The following is a 15,684-nucleotide window of genomic DNA, read 5'->3' as shown; positions in this document are numbered from 1 at the left end:
TTAGGATAGCATCCCCTGCTTGTTTTCTAGGGCCATTTTCTTGAAACACCATCTTCCAACTTTTCACCCTAAGATAATGTCTATCCTTTGTAGAAAGGTGAGTTTCTTGGAGACAACAAATTGTAGGATCCTGCTTTTTAACCCAGTATGCAAACCTATGTCTTTTCGTTGGGGCATTGAGGCCGTTGATATTAAGAGATATTATTGAAAGGTGTGTATTTATGTTTGCCTTTTTTTTTTTTTTTTTTTTTTTTGTGGTTCCGGTTCTACCTGTGCTCTCTTGTGTTAACTAGTATTTGAGTATTTCTTGTTTTTCCTAAGGTTCCTTATATGTGTGCTTTTCCTTTTCTTCAGCATGGAGGATTCTATCAAGTATTTTCTGTAGAGCTGGTTTTGTCTTCAAATACTCCTTTAACCTGCTTTTGTTATGGAATGTCCTTATTTCTCCGTCTATTTGAATGGATAACTTTGCAGGATAAAGTAACCTTGGTTGACAGTTGGTATCTTTCAGAACTTGGAATATATCACTCCAAGCCCTTCTGGCTTTTAAAATTTTTGTTGAATAATCTGCTGTAATCCTGATGGGCTTGCTTTTGTAGGTAACTTGATTTTTCTCTCAACTGCTTTCAGTATTTTGTCTTTGGTGTGTGTGTTTGGATGTTTGACTATAATATGGCGAGGAGTGGTTTTTTCCAGGTTTTGTCTGGCTGGGGTTCTAACGGCTTCCTGTATCTGTATTGGCACCTCTTTCCAATTTGGGGGAAATTTTCTTCTATGATTTTGTTGACGACACCTACTATGTCTTTGGCATGGAATTCTTCTCCTTCTCCTATGCCCTGAATTCTTATATTTGATCTTTTTATAGTGTCCCGAATATCTTGAAATTCCCACTCATACTTTTCTATAAGTTTGTCTTTCTCTTTGTTGGCCTGTATTAGATCTGCCACCTGGTCTTCTAGCTTAGATATTCTGTCCTCTCCTTCATCCATTCTATTGGTGAGATTTTCTACGGAGATTTTTATTTTATTAACTGTGTTCTTCATTACTAGCAATTCTGACTGGTTTTTCTTTATTATTTCTATTTCCATATTTATGTCTTGTATTACCTTCTTTATTTTATGAAATTCGTGTCCTGCATCTTCTTTTATTCCTTTGATTTCCTCTTTAAGTTCCTCTTTGACTCCTTTGATTTGTTCTCTGACTTCTTTGAACATATTTACAATCATTCTTTTGAAATATTTCTCAGGCATTTCCTCTAACTCGTTCTCACTAGAGGTCATTTCTGATGCATTAATACTGTTAGGTGGATTTATAGTGTCTTCCTTTTTAGTGTTTCTTGTGTTATAATGTATATATTTTTTGCATCCTGGATTAAGTTAATTCTTGGATTTTATAGCTAGCTAGGTATTCTTAGCTGTATCAATTGATTTGATGTTATATATCTTCAGGATAGGAGCTTAAGGTGTTAGGTGTGGCTCTTAAGAGTATCTACAAAGGTGTTCCTAGGGGTTAAGTTTGCCTGCTATGGGAGTATTCAAGTAGGCTGAGTGGAATAAAATACAGGTAGGTTCTGAAAGTTAACTAAACACTGTACCCATTCAATCAAAAACAGCCCCAAGTTTGTATGCCATAGTAGTTATTATAGCAACTAGATCTTCTGTCAACATAGAGGTTAAGATTTCTGGTCTGTTGATGGATCCAAGTCAGCTTGTGACCAAATGAGACCCATACCTGGTGCAATCCCAGTTACCTTGGATGATTTTGGTCTCAGTCAAGTTGCTGCCTGGGTTGTGGGGCTGCTGTTCTGATTTCTGGAGCTGGGCACTAGCTTTTCCTGCGGGGCAAACCTAGCCTGGCAACTGTGGCCCTGCCGATCAGCACCCCCAGTGCTGGAACTGCTACTGCTGCTGTAGCTGTTGCTGCTGGAACAACTGCTGCTACCACTGAAGCTGCTGCTGCTGCTGGATCTGCTGCTGCTGGAGCCGCTGATGTTGCTGCTGGACTCTGCTCCTTCTTGGTCCCACTGTCAGCTCAAGTTGGCATGGCTGGGTCCCGGGACCGCTGCTCTGTTCGCCAGAGCTGGGCACAGGCAGTGGGGGAGGGGAGGGAGCCGCAGCTGCTCTAGTTCTCTCGCTGCTCCACGTGTTCTTCTACCTTGTGATCTGCTCCTCCGTTGTTCACTGCCGCGCTCTCTTCATGTTTCTAGAGTTTTGGGAGAGCTCTGGTGTGTGTGGAAGCTCCCCTCACCTGGCTTTTCCTGCGGTTTGAGCCGAGCCTGGCAGCTTTCTGGTGTGCTTTAGCCGCCTCTGTCAGTGGACCTGCCGTTCCGCTTTTGCTGGCCTGTGCATGGTCTGGATGCTCTGAATCTCTTCTTCTCCTCCACTGTCATTGCAATTTCCTATACACCTCACTTTTTAGTAAAAGTGTGTATTTTGCTGAGTATTTTTGGTCCTTTTCCCCGCCAGGCTGCTTTGGCGTGGTGCCTACGCCATCATCTTAACTGGAAGTCAAGTTCCAAATTCTATCAGTCCTCCTCCCTTAGTCAGCCAACAGTTTGATTTCATTACTATAAATTACTTTGGCCTGGTCATAAGTATAACAAGAAGAGAGTCATGTGATATATTTTTGCTGTGGTTTGAATGTGGCTCCCAAGTTCATGTGTTTAAAACTTCATCCCCCAAATCATCTATCTGGTAAGGTTGTCACCCTAGGAGGTGGTTGGGTCATGCAACATTTGAACCTAAGCTGTCCCCCATAGGCTCTCGTATTAGGAATTTGGATGTCATCTTTTGCAATGTGATTGGATCCCAGGGTTGTTGACATAATCAATGAATTATAATGGTATTACTGACAGGTGGTCAAAATTTAGGACCTAGTTAGAAGAAGTAGGTCACTGGCAGCATGCCCTGGAACCAAGTATCTTGTGCCATGCTTCCTCTCTTTCTGTTTCCTGTCTGCCATGAAGTGAGCTGTATTGTTTACCACATGCTCCCTGCTGTGATGCTTAGCCTTGCCTCAGCTCCACAGCAGTGTGACCATGGGTAGAAAACCAAACTGTGACCCAAAAGAAAGCTTTCCTCCTATAAGTGGTTGCTCTATGGTATATGTCACAGCAATAGAAAAGTTAACTAAAACAGGTCATTAGGACTCTGATGCCATGAATGGATTGATCTATTCATGGGTTAGTAGACCAATAGGTCATCAAGGGAGTGGTTTTGTCACAAAAGCACAGTCTCTCAGCCAGTCTTACTTTGTCTTGACACACTCTGCCATAATAGGATGCAGCAAATGGCATCAACAGATGACAACACAGCATGGTGGACTTTTTAGTCTTGTGAACTTCTGGGTCATTAGGAGCATAGGCTCTGCAAATCTCTGTTCCTTACAAATTGCACAGAGTCCTACAGGACACTTATAGCAATAGAAACTGGACCATGTTTCCTTGTGTTTCTGGCTTCTTGTCCTCAAATAATTTCTCATCCACTTGGTTACATGTGTCAGTGATTCATACTTTTTGTTGCTGAGTAGTATTCCATTACACAAATATGCCACAATTTACCTGTCCATTTTCTGAGTGTAGACATTTGGGCTGTTTATACTTCTGGGCTATCAATAGAGACATTCCTATATAATGTCTAATATATGTTTTTATTTGTTTTGCTTAAATATCCAGTCAAGGAGATGCTGGTAGGTATGTACTTCAATTTTCAAGAAATTATTCTACCACTTTCCAAAGTGGTTTTACTACTCTGTACTACTGTATGTGAGTTCCAGTCACTTAGTCCAGATTCTACATGTGAGAGAACACATGAAGTATTTTTCTTTCTGAGTCTGGCTTATCTCACTTAACAGAATGATGTACAGTTCCATCCATTTCCCGTAATGTCATTATTTTATTTTTGTTGATGGCTGCATAAAATTCCATTGGGTGTATGTACCACATTTTGTTTACCCATTATGTGGCTCATTTCCTTTCCTATTTCAGCAACAGACCACATAGGTGGGGCTACTTCCTCAGTGTGGGTCCCAGTATGCAAAGGCATATGGAAGAAACTTCAACTTAGGGCAGAGCAATAGCACTTTACCCTCAGCTGGGACCCAAGGGTGTGTAGGCCCAGCAAAGCATGGCCACAACAAAGCATAACAGTAGCTCACCCATGAGGTAAACATCACATATTTTGAGGTTGTTTAGTGTAGCAATAACGGTGGCCAACATAGATTGTACAGATGGCAATTTCCTGGGGGAACACAGTTTACCCTTCTCTTTGACAATAGAATCAAAGGTTTTTGACCAGTACAGACCTGAGTGTGGGACAAGATTCCTAACCTCTTTGAGATTCAGGTTCTTTAAGTATAAAATGACCTCTCTGGGTTGCCACAGCAACCAAGTAAGGTAGTTTATATAAAGCCATTTCTGTGCAGAAGAACATGCAAGAAATCTGTACCCTCCCTAGGTGTGATGCCAAGGGCGATTACAAATGAGGCTGGGGGTGTAAACACCCAGGCCCTTTGCATTGAATTCTCACACTCTGTAGCATTAGGCAGGTTGTTAGTCCACCTGTACCTTTGTTCATGGCTGCTGGTACCTTCATCAGCTGCTAGCTTATCTTGACACTCTTCTCTGGGCAGTGTCTGAGAAGGTTCCTCCAGCTTCAAGCACAGATCCTAAGGCAAAAACAATGGCAAGATGAGACTAACTGCAGTTCCATGATTCAACCTGGCTTGTTCAAATGAGACAGCAGAGAAAGAACTCCCACAGAACCACCCTGAGCGCCAAGTTCACAGGCATGTGGCAGTGAAGTGCCTGGAACAGAGCCAGGTTTATGGTCACTGTCAGCCCTTGTCCTTGTGTCCTGAATTGCAGTCTACTAGTCAGTTCATGTGGCTTGTGTCTAAAAGCCCATAGAGAGTAGGCAACTTTCCTGGTTCCCACCATCAGTGAGTCATGGGATGGGCTAATTCATGAAATAGTCCTGCATTCACCATGCTAAAGAATGACAGCCTGCCAGACACAGGAACCCACTCAGTCTCCACTGCACTTTCACCTTAGTTCTTGTCTTTCCCTGTGGTGGATGGGTTCATTTAAACATGAAATAATATTTCCCAGGGGTTTCCTCCCTGTACACTCTTGAGCTATACATCTACATAAAATTTAGAACATGGTAGTGAAGCAGTAGTCATAGCTGTTCGAAGCTTGGATGCTTGACATAGGGTACTCTGCCAGCATCAACAGTGACTATATTACAGACTGGTGATTTGAATACATTTGTTTTAATGACCAGAGTACATATTTTTACCATCATATAACAAATATTGAAAAAGATGCTCTCATCTTAAGTTACAAAGCAAGTGGTCAACACAGTTAAAATACTAACAGTTCTGCAGATTGTATAATCTGATGACATGGCGATACAATTAGAAAGAAGAGAGTAGAAAACAAGATAAACTCCAAAACTGAGATATATCTAAAATCATACACTTACAGGAAAATTTACAGACAACCGTCCTTACTTGAAAATATTCAAGAAGTTAGAAAAAAACAATAGAATAAACCTAAAGGAAGCAGTAGGAAAGAGGTGTGAAAGATAAAATAAATGAAATGCAATGATTATGGATAACATGTCTGAGATATGCCTTTTTGAAAAGACATGCCAAGCTTCTGGCAGGCCTGATCAAGAAAAAGAAAGCAACATGAATAATGAACAAAGATCTCATGACAGAATGGAGATTAAAAAGAATTCCAAATGTATTCCAAGTTGCCATGACAACTGTGAGAAGAAATTTCAGAATGTAACTTCTGGGCTGATTTATTGACCGCTGTTATATTCAAAGGAGTCCAGGAAGAGGCCTGAAAAAGGGAGCTTATTGGAAATGTTGAGAGGTGATGTGTCAGATAATAATGATAGTGGAAGAAAAAAAATAGAGATGAGAGCAGAAGAAATTAAGCTCCATGATGGCAGGCAAGATGATGACATGAGCAGAGGGTGGACATCACTCCCTGGACAACATAAGGTAGACAATAGCAACAGGAGAGTGTGTCAAACATTGGCAAGGGGATACTGGCTATAACACCCATAAGTCCATCCCCAATAATACACTGCCTCCAAGAGTCATTAATTCCAAAATCTCTATCATCTGGGAACCTAGTATTTAGAACACCTAAGTTTATGGGGGACACCTGAATCAAGCCACTACATTCCACCCCTGGACTCCATAAACTTATAACTATCTGTGATGTAAAGTGCAATGCACTCAGTCCAACTTTAAAACTCCCCATAGTTGTTTTTTTTTTTTAATCAATCCTAATGATGTCCAAACATCCCCATAATCCAAGGTCTTTTAATTGAGCTATAATACCAAAAAAAAAAAAAAAATCCTGCAAAAACCCATAATAGCACAGAACAAACATTCACACTGCAAAAGATGGCATTGGGAATAACAAAGAAATAATCAACCAATACAGGATTTAAACAGGCAAACATCAAACTCTGTAGCTCCAAGTCCAACAACTCTAGTCAGTGACAAATCTCCAAGTCTGGTAATTCTAACCAGCAACAATTCTCTGAAGTTCCAATATTGCCCCTCCAGCCAGACTACTCACAGTCCTGGAAAACTTCATTCAGGAGCCAGCAGCTTTCCTTATTAGCCATCTCGTGGTCCCTGCATCTCCACTGGGTCTCCATTGCAACCCATGGTTCATCCTCACAACTCCATGGGGTCTCCATGCAGGCATCCAGCAAACCTGCTTCACACTGCCTATGGCCATTTCTAAAACACAAGACCATGTTGCAAACTCAATGAACCTCCCTTTCTTGAGTTTCTTGTACTCTACAATACCCAGGTAGTGTGCCAATTTGTTAATCCAGTGGGGAATAAATCAGACTTTGAAGAATATGACACTCCTTGAGCACTCAGACCCCTTCAAAAGAGTCGACATTCTTCCTGTTGCCCTGGTTCAGCTCAGCTGGCCCAATCTCTAGGGTGTAATCTCTCAAACAATTTCAGGTGAACAGGCAGCAGTTTAAGCTCAAAGATTTCTTTTTTTTTTTCTGTGCCATATCCCTCTGCTCACACCAGTCTATTTCTACACAATGCCCATCCCTGCACAACTTCTCAGGACACGGGCATAACAGAAAGCTTCTCACACAAATGACTTCTAGCCCAGTCCAGGCAAAATTCTTTCTCACCCTCATAAGCCAAACCTCACAGTTCTTACTGCATTCAGGTCTTTCAACTCTGACCAGAATAGTCCATCAAGCTGTACTTACAGCACTGCAAGTCTTCTTTTAGGCCAAGGTTTTAAATCTTTCCACATTCCTCCAGAAAATCAGTTCCAAAAGGCCAAAGCCACATAGTCTGGTGTCCATCAGCAATCCCACTACTCAGTACCAACATTACTGTTGCAGTCAGGTTCACAATGCTGGCAGAAATCACCCGACCAAGAGTAGCTTTTGGGATAAAAAGGTTTATTTTGGCTTACAGACTCAAGGGGAAGCTCCATGATGGCTGGGGAAAATGATGGAATGAGCAGAGGGTGGACATCACCACCTGTCCAACATAAGGTGGACAATAGCAACAAGATAGTGTGTCAAACACTCACAAGGGACACTGGCTACAATACCTATAAGCCTGCCTCCAACAATACACTACCTCCAAAAGTCATTAATTTCCAAATCTCCATCAGCTGGGAACCTAGCATGCAGAATGCCTAAGTTCATAAGGGACACCTCAATCAATCCATGACACCACATAAGGCAGATGCACAAGGTGGTACATGTGTCTGGAGTTTGTTTGCAATGGCTAGAGGTCATGGAGTTCCCATTTTAGCTTGCTCTCTAATGAATCAATCAATAAATAAAAATATTTTAAAAATAAGAAATAAGGCAATCATATACATTTCCATATGTTAAAAACTGAATTATCTGAAAAGCGAATTTGGAAAACACATTTACAGTCACACCAAAAAGGATAACATATCTAGAAATAAAGCTAGGTAGGTGAAAAAATTCTCAAAACTATAAACACTGATGAAGGAAATTAAAGAGGGCAAAACAAAGGAAAAAGATCTATATGATTTAGTAAATAATTTAACATTGTTAATATGCTCATACTACTCAGAAATCTACAGATTCTATAAAATTTCTAGCAAAATTCCAATAACTCTTTTTCAAAAGTAGAAAGAAATCATCCTAAAAGTCTTGTCATAATCTCCACAAAAGGTCATGAATGGGCAAATCAATCTTGAAGAAGAGCAAAACTGGGGCATCACACTTCCTTATTTCAGAATATACTACAAAACTATCAAGATTAAAGCAAGATAGTAGCACAAATACAGATAATAGACCAATAGAAAGAATTAAGAACTTCAAAATAAATTCACACAATTATCCTCAATAAATTTTCAACAATGTGGTAAAAGTTAGTCTCTTTCCTACATGGTATTTGGAAAACTAGAGACCAACACACAAAAGAATTATCCTTATCTTACACTATAAATACAAATAAAAAGTCTTGGCTGGAGAGATGGCTCATTGGTTAAAGGAGTTTGCTTGTAAAATCTGATGTCCTATGGTTCAATTTCCCAGTGCCCATGTAAGCCAGATGTACAAAGTGGTACATGTGTCTGAGAATTTGTTTGCAGTGTCAGGGGGGCCTGGCATGCCCACTCTCACTCTCTCTACCATCTCTCTTTCTCTTTCTCTCTCTGCTTACAAATAAACAATTACTTCAAAAATAAAATATCTATTCAGAGGCTGGGGATATGTCTCAGTGTGTTTGCCATGTGTGAGGACCTGAATTTGGATCCCCAGCACCCATGTTTTTTAAAAAAACCTTTGTGTGGTGGTATGTACCTGTAACCCCAGTGCTGGGGAGATGGAGATGACAGAATCCTTACTAGCTAGCTAATTTAGCCAAACTGGTGAGCTCTGAGTTCAATAGAGATCTTGTATAAACAAAATGTGGTGGACAATGATAGAGGAAGACATCCAACATTAAACTCTGCCCTTATTTCCACATACACATGCATCCACATGCATGCATACTTTAATATGTACTCACATACATGGATAACATGCACACACATAAAAATCAACTTGAATCAGATTAAAGATTTAAATGCAAGTTCCTAAATTGTAAACACTTAGAAGAATATATATAGGAAATGCTTCAGGACATATATCTTCATAAACATTTCACCTATGATACCAAAATCACAGGAAATGATAATAATTATGTGGGTTATATCACACACAAATGCTTCTTAATAGCACAGGTGACAATCAACAGAGCAAAGAGACAAGCTAAAGAATGAGAGAAAAATGTTTGTAAATCAGGTATCTAATAAGAGGTTAATACACAAATAGGTGAAGCACTCCTATTCAACAGTAAAAACTCAAAAACAGCCTTAAATCAACAGTAATAACAACAACATAAACCTCTCAATTTTAAAAGTAGACTAAGGAAGCCCTATAGTGAAATTCTCCCTCAATACACACACACCCACACACACTCACACACACACAGAGGCTAAGGATTATTTTAAATGAAACACCAATGGCCAGTAGATACATTGAAGGATACCCAACGTCATTAATCATCAGGGAAATGTAAGTTAACCACCATGTGGTATCACCTCATGTATATCAAGATGGCTGTTTTACATATGGCATGTGTGAGAATGTGAACACATGGCAATCAGTACTTGTACATTGTAGGCATACAAAGTAAGACAGCTAATATAGACTCCTCAAAATTTTAAAAATGGTTGGGTGTGGTGGTGTACACCTTAAATCCCAGCACTTGGGCAGGAGAGGTAGGAGGATTGCTGTGAGTTTTAAGGCCATCCTGAGACTACATAGCGAACTTCGTGCCAGCCCAGGCCTACCTTGAAAAAAAAAAAGATAGAATACAATACAAAAAGATAGATACAATATGATTCAGTGATCTCAGTTTTAGAGTATTTATCCAAAGAATTGAAATTAGGATTTTAAGATTATAGCCATTACTTTCCTGTTACTGGAACAGAATATCAAACCATAAGTAGATTATGGAAGAACTGGTTTATTTCATCTTACATTTAAATTTTATAAGAAGCTATATTCTTTTGTCCCCTCGTCCCTACTCCCATTTCTCTGGGGACCTTCATTAGTGGGGTTATGGTATTCAGTGTAGGGTCATGAAGTCCTTATTCAGTCTCTGTGGGGAGACTGAGCCTCAGGGTACTTATACCAATTTTGTAGCTCTTACAACCTTTCCACCCCTTCTTGTGCACTGTTCCCTGGGCCATGGCAGGCCTGTTAGCAGTCTGAAGTAGTATTAAGTTCTCTGTAGCCTCTGGATATCTGTTTTGATGGGTTTTGATTGGCCACAGTATCTGTCATTATCACCCTGGAGCTGGTTTTCAGGCTAGCAGTGAGAACAATGATAGTGATGCTGTTTCCTCTGCAATTTCTCCTGGGCCCCAGCAGATGTGGTAGAGGTGGCATGTCTTGTGCTGGGAGCCAGCTATCTTTTCTTGTTATATTGATGTATCATGGATTTTCTCTGCCATTTCTTTCTCCCTGGTTTCTTTCATATAACTTCTATTCCACCATCTTAATGGTAGATCTCTCAGCTTACATTTTTTTAGGGGAAGTTTCTATCATGGCAGAGAAAGTATGTCAGGAGCAGACAGCCGGCATCACTTCATCATGTCAGCTGGGAGGAACTAGAGAAGCTGAGGCACACCAAGTGGGCTGCACTGTAACACTGCAAGGCATGCTGTGTTGTTTGAATCAGAGGCCCCCAAAGCTCAAGTGTTCTGAATGCTTGGTCCCTACCGATGGTGATTTGTGAGGTGGAGCCTCGCTGGAGAAGGTGTGTTGTTGTTGTTGGGCTTAGAAGTGTTGTAGCCAGCTCCACCTTGCCAGAACTCAGTTCACTTTCCTGCTACTGTTTCTACTCTGTGGCAGAAGTGATGTCCAGCTTCTGCTCATGCTATGCTTTTTCCTTATCATGAAACTTCCCCTTGAGACTGAAAGGTAAAATAAAAATCTTTTCTTCCCCATATGCTGCTTATGAATAGATGCTTTTTGACAACAGCAAAAATGTAACTGCAACAGAAAATTGATACTAGGTGAGTAAGGATGTTGCTGCTTGGCTGTGTGGCCTTTTGGAATTGATTTGTGGGAGGAATATGGAAAGACTTGAAACCTTGGTCTAAGAGACTCCTTGCAGTGCTATTAGTGCAGCTTGGATTCTTGTGAGAGTTGAAAACTTAAATGCAGAAAGATCTGTGGATTGTGAGATTTGGTTTATGAGGGAAAAAAGGGCCTTGTCTGGACTGGGCTAGAGGAAGTTTATATAAGAGGCTTGTTGTGTTCTGCCTGACTGTGTCCTGAGAATGTGTGCAGGGTTGCATTGCATAGCAATGGATTGTGTGAGCAGATGGAGATGGCACAGAAGGAAACGGAAGTTTGAGTTGAAACTACAGTTGCTTCAGCTGCACATGTTTGGGAGATTGACACCATTGAGATTGGGCCATGTTGTAGTTAGCTCCCCGCCGCTGGGATGAACATTCAAACCAGGCAGTTTATAGGAAAAAGGGTTTATTTCAGCTTTACAGATCCATAAGCTCCATAATGGGAGAAGAGGCTAGCCTCCTTTCACAGATCCAAGCAGAGAGAAAACACCACCAGCCAGCACCATAAGCAAGCACACATGAACAGAAAACAGCACGGAACCAGCAGCCAGCAGAAGGAACCCATGCAGAGCTCAGACCTCTTTGCATATCTTTAGGCTGGAAATTAGATCCACCCCCAAACACACCTTAGGGCTGGGCCCCAGGATCTGCCCACAGTGACATCTCTTCCAGACATGTGGCTGGAAATCCAAATTACAAAATTTAATAAAACAACTGAATCTATTGGAGCGACACACATTTAAACTACCACAGGCCAGCTATTCTGCATTGGGACAGTAGAAAGAATACTGACTTTTCTGAAAATAGGGAGCCTGAATGCTGATGGAGTGTTCTGCTCTTCAAAGTTGGTTTTATTCTCCTCTGAATTAACAAATTTTATAACCTGCCTGGTACAATGGAAGTATAACAAATGAAGGAAAGATAGTGTCTTTAGATTTGCAACATGGTTTGTTTTTTGGAAATGTCACTGGGCAATGTGAGGCAGAGTTGGTGAAGTCCCTGTGTGGAGGTCTAATGGAGCCTTTGGGATGAACTATGGGTTGTAAAGGAGACTCTAGAATTATTTGGTGATAGCAGGAATATGAAATAGCAACCAAGAAGAGCTTCTGGCTTTGGATGGCATTTCCCCCAGGTTGTGAGCACCTAACTGGAGGAGTGGAATTTGAACTCCAGAGACTTTGTCACTGGTTACAGATGTCAGACTTGGAACTCTAGGATTTGATGTTTGCCCTGTTTGTTTTAAATCTTCCATTGGTCCAATCTTTTCTTGTTTTGTTCAGTGGAATCTTTTGCAGTGTGAATGTTTATGCCATTATGTGATCTTGATTTTACAGGCCCACAGTTAAAAGACCTTGGACTCTGAGGATGTTTGAACAGTGTTGGATTGATAAACACTGGACCTATAGTCAATCATAACATCTTGTACACTTATCCTGTGGTCAGTGTTCTTGTTACAGTAACAAACAAATCACCCTGAGAGATGGAGGCTTTGAGTTTGTCCCACTGAAGAGGGTTGTGGACTCAGAAGTTCTGTTTCTATTCACTCATTTCAAGCCTCCAGGACACTAAGATGGGTGTCTGTTGTTTGGATATGGTTTATGTTTTCTTGTGTTACCCCCCAAAAGTCCTTGTGTTGGGAGGTTTGGCTCTAATTAAGCAACACTGGAGCTGATGGGATCTTTAAGAGGGGTGAAGATGGCAGCAGAAGGTCCTTAGGTCACTGAGGTACTGTCCTCAGACCAGAATACTTGTCTTATGAAGTGGATTCTGGAAATAATGAGTTGTGATAAAGGCTCTAAGTTTCTCTCTGGCTTCCTGTTTACCAATGTGATTTTTCCTCCTGCACATACTCCTGCCCTGTCACATGTCCCTCAGCAGAGTTGAGCTACACAGTTTGGACTTTCAGTCTCCAAAACTGGAACTAGATGAAACTTCTTATAAAATTATAAAGATGCCTCAGGCATTTCATTGACATAATGCAAAACAGACCAAGACAGAGTTCTTTCTCAATAAAACAGACCATTTCCACCAGCAACTCCAGCACCAAGTAATTATAAAGGGCCCAGTGTTCTTCTCAATTACTGTCTAGCAAAGCCTTTTTGTAAATGTGTGTGTGTGTGTGTGTGTGTGTGTGTGTGTGTGCATGTGCGTGTGCGTGTGTGTAGCATGTGTTTGTATGTATGTGTGGTGGCTTGATTCAGATGTCCCCCATAAACTTGTGTTCTAAATGCTGATTCCTAGGTTCCCAGCTGATGGAGATTTGGGAATTAATGCTTCCTGGAGGCAGTGTATTGTTGAGGATGGGCTTATGAGCATTATAGCCAGTTTCCCCTTGCCAGTGTTTGGCACACTCTCCTGTTGCTATGGCCCACCTTATGTTGGCCAGGGGGTGATGTCCACCCTCTGCTCATGTCATAATTTTCCCTGTCATCATGGAGCTTCCCCCTTGAGCCTGTAAGCCAAAATCAACCTCTTTTTTCCCACAAGCTGCTTTTGATTGCGTGATTTCTACCAGCAATGTGAACCTGAGTGCAACAGTAAAGTGGTACTGTGGAGTGCGATTGCTGCAAGACACCTAATTGTGTGGTTTTGGCCTTTTGGAGATAATTTTCAAGATGAATGTGGAAGAATTTGAAATGTTGGCCTAAGGGATGCCTTGCAGTGCTTTAAGTACAGCTTGATAAACTATTCTGGTCATAGTTGAAAGACCTGAATCCAGTAAGAACTATGGACTGTGGGTTTGACTTACGAGGGTGAGAAAGAACTTTGACTGGACTGGGCTAGCAGTTTGTGTGGGAAGCTTGCTGTTATGCTCATGTCCTGAGTTGTGCAGGGTTGCATTGTGTAGAAATGGACTGGTGTGACCAAAGGGATATGGCACAGAAAAAAATGAAATCTTTGGTACTAAACTGCTGCCCGTTCATCTGCAATTATCTGAGATTACAACCATTGAGACTGGGCCAGCTGACCTGCAATGGGGCAACAGAAAGAATGTAGAATCTTTTGAAGGGGTCTGGGTGCTCAAGGAGCATCCTGTTCTTCAAGGTCTGTTTTTTCCCTGTGGACTAACAAATTTGCACTCTACCTGGTATTACGGAGTACAAAAATGCAGGAAAGAAAGGGTCATTGAGTTTGCAACATGGTCTTGTGTTTTGGACATGGCCATGGGTAGTGTGAAGCAGGTTTACTGGTTGTCTGCATGGAGACCCCCATGGTGCCATGAGGATGAACTGTGGATTGCAGTGGAGACCAAATGGAGATGCTAGGACCATGAGATGGCTGCTAAGGAAAGCTGCCGGCCCCGATGAAGTTTTCCAGAGCTGTGAGTAGCCTAGCTGGAAGGGTGGAATTGGAATAGAGACTTGTTGCTGGTTAGAATTATCGGACTTGGAGATTTGTCATGACTAGAGTTGGTAGACTTGAAGCTATAGAGTTTGATGTTTGCCCTGGTTGTTTTAAATCTCCTATTGACTGAAGATTTTTTGCTATGCCCAATGCCATCTTTTGCAGTGTGAATGTTTATTCTGTGCCATTATGGGTTTGGGGTTTTTTTTTTTTTTTTTTTTTGGTATTATGTCTCAGTTAAAAAAATCTTGGACTATGGGGATGTTTGAACTTCAATGGGATTGATAAAAACTGTGGGGACTTTTAAAATTGGACTGAATGCATTGTATTTTACAACATGTATGGATAATATCAGTTTATGGGGGCCAGGAGTAGAATGTGGTGGTTTGATTCAGGTGTCCCTCATAAACTTAGGTGTTCTGAATGCTAGATTCCTAGCTGATGGAGATTGGGGAATTAACGCCTCCTGGAGGCAGTGTGTTGTTGGGGGCAGGCTTATGAGTGCTGTAGCCAGTCTCCCCTTACCAGTGTTTGGCACACTCTCCTGTTGCTATTGCCCACCTTATGTTGGCCAGGGAGTGATGTCCACCCTCTGCTCAGGTCATTGTTTTCCCTGCCATTATGGAGCTTCCCCCCTTGAGCCTATAAGCCAAAATAAACCTCTTTTTTCCCACAATCTGCTCTTGATTGGGTGATTTCTACCAGCAATGCGAACCTGAGTGCAACAGTATGCGACTTCCCTCATGTGTAGATGCTTGTGGAGGACAGAGGTTAATGCTAGATGCCATCTTTAGTTGCTCTATACCTTGTTTTGTGACAGGGTCTCTCAGTGAACCAGGATTTAGCTAGATGAGTGAACTCTACCCTCAGGATTCCCTTATCGCTACCTCCCCAGCACTGGGATTCCAGGCATTTTACCTTGACATTGGGATCTAAACTCAGGTTTTCATACTTGTACAGCAAGCTCTTTATCCTCTAAAGGTTCATTTCTGAAAGAGTTCCTAATCTTACTTTTTAATTACCAGGACTCAAAATGACACCCTCAGTTTCATTCATTCAGCTGTCAGGTCAGGTACCAGTTGACATGAAAGGAGGTGTCAAACATCACACATGCAGGGATGTTAGGTGCTGGGAGGGTGGCAGTTAATATGACCTAG

General features: G+C 41.4%; 1 protein-coding gene across 2 annotated transcripts in view; it reads right to left on the bottom strand.

The window, feature by feature from the left end:
• Positions 1-15,684, bottom strand: part of Fam184b (family with sequence similarity 184 member B) — a 163,052-nt gene that overhangs the window by 46,894 nt on the left and 100,474 nt on the right. For both annotated transcript variants that reach the window (XM_045161804.1, XM_045161806.1), the window contains one exon: positions 4,565-4,665. In XM_045161804.1, coding sequence (XP_045017739.1) covers positions 4,565-4,665 — 101 coding nt within the window. The remainder of the gene's footprint in view (positions 1-4,564; positions 4,666-15,684) is intronic.

This window comes from Jaculus jaculus, chromosome 11 (genome assembly GCF_020740685.1).
Source record: "Jaculus jaculus isolate mJacJac1 chromosome 11, mJacJac1.mat.Y.cur, whole genome shotgun sequence".
Taxonomy (NCBI): Eukaryota; Metazoa; Chordata; class Mammalia; order Rodentia; family Dipodidae; genus Jaculus; species Jaculus jaculus.
This window is presented reverse-complemented; position numbering and strand designations above follow the sequence as displayed.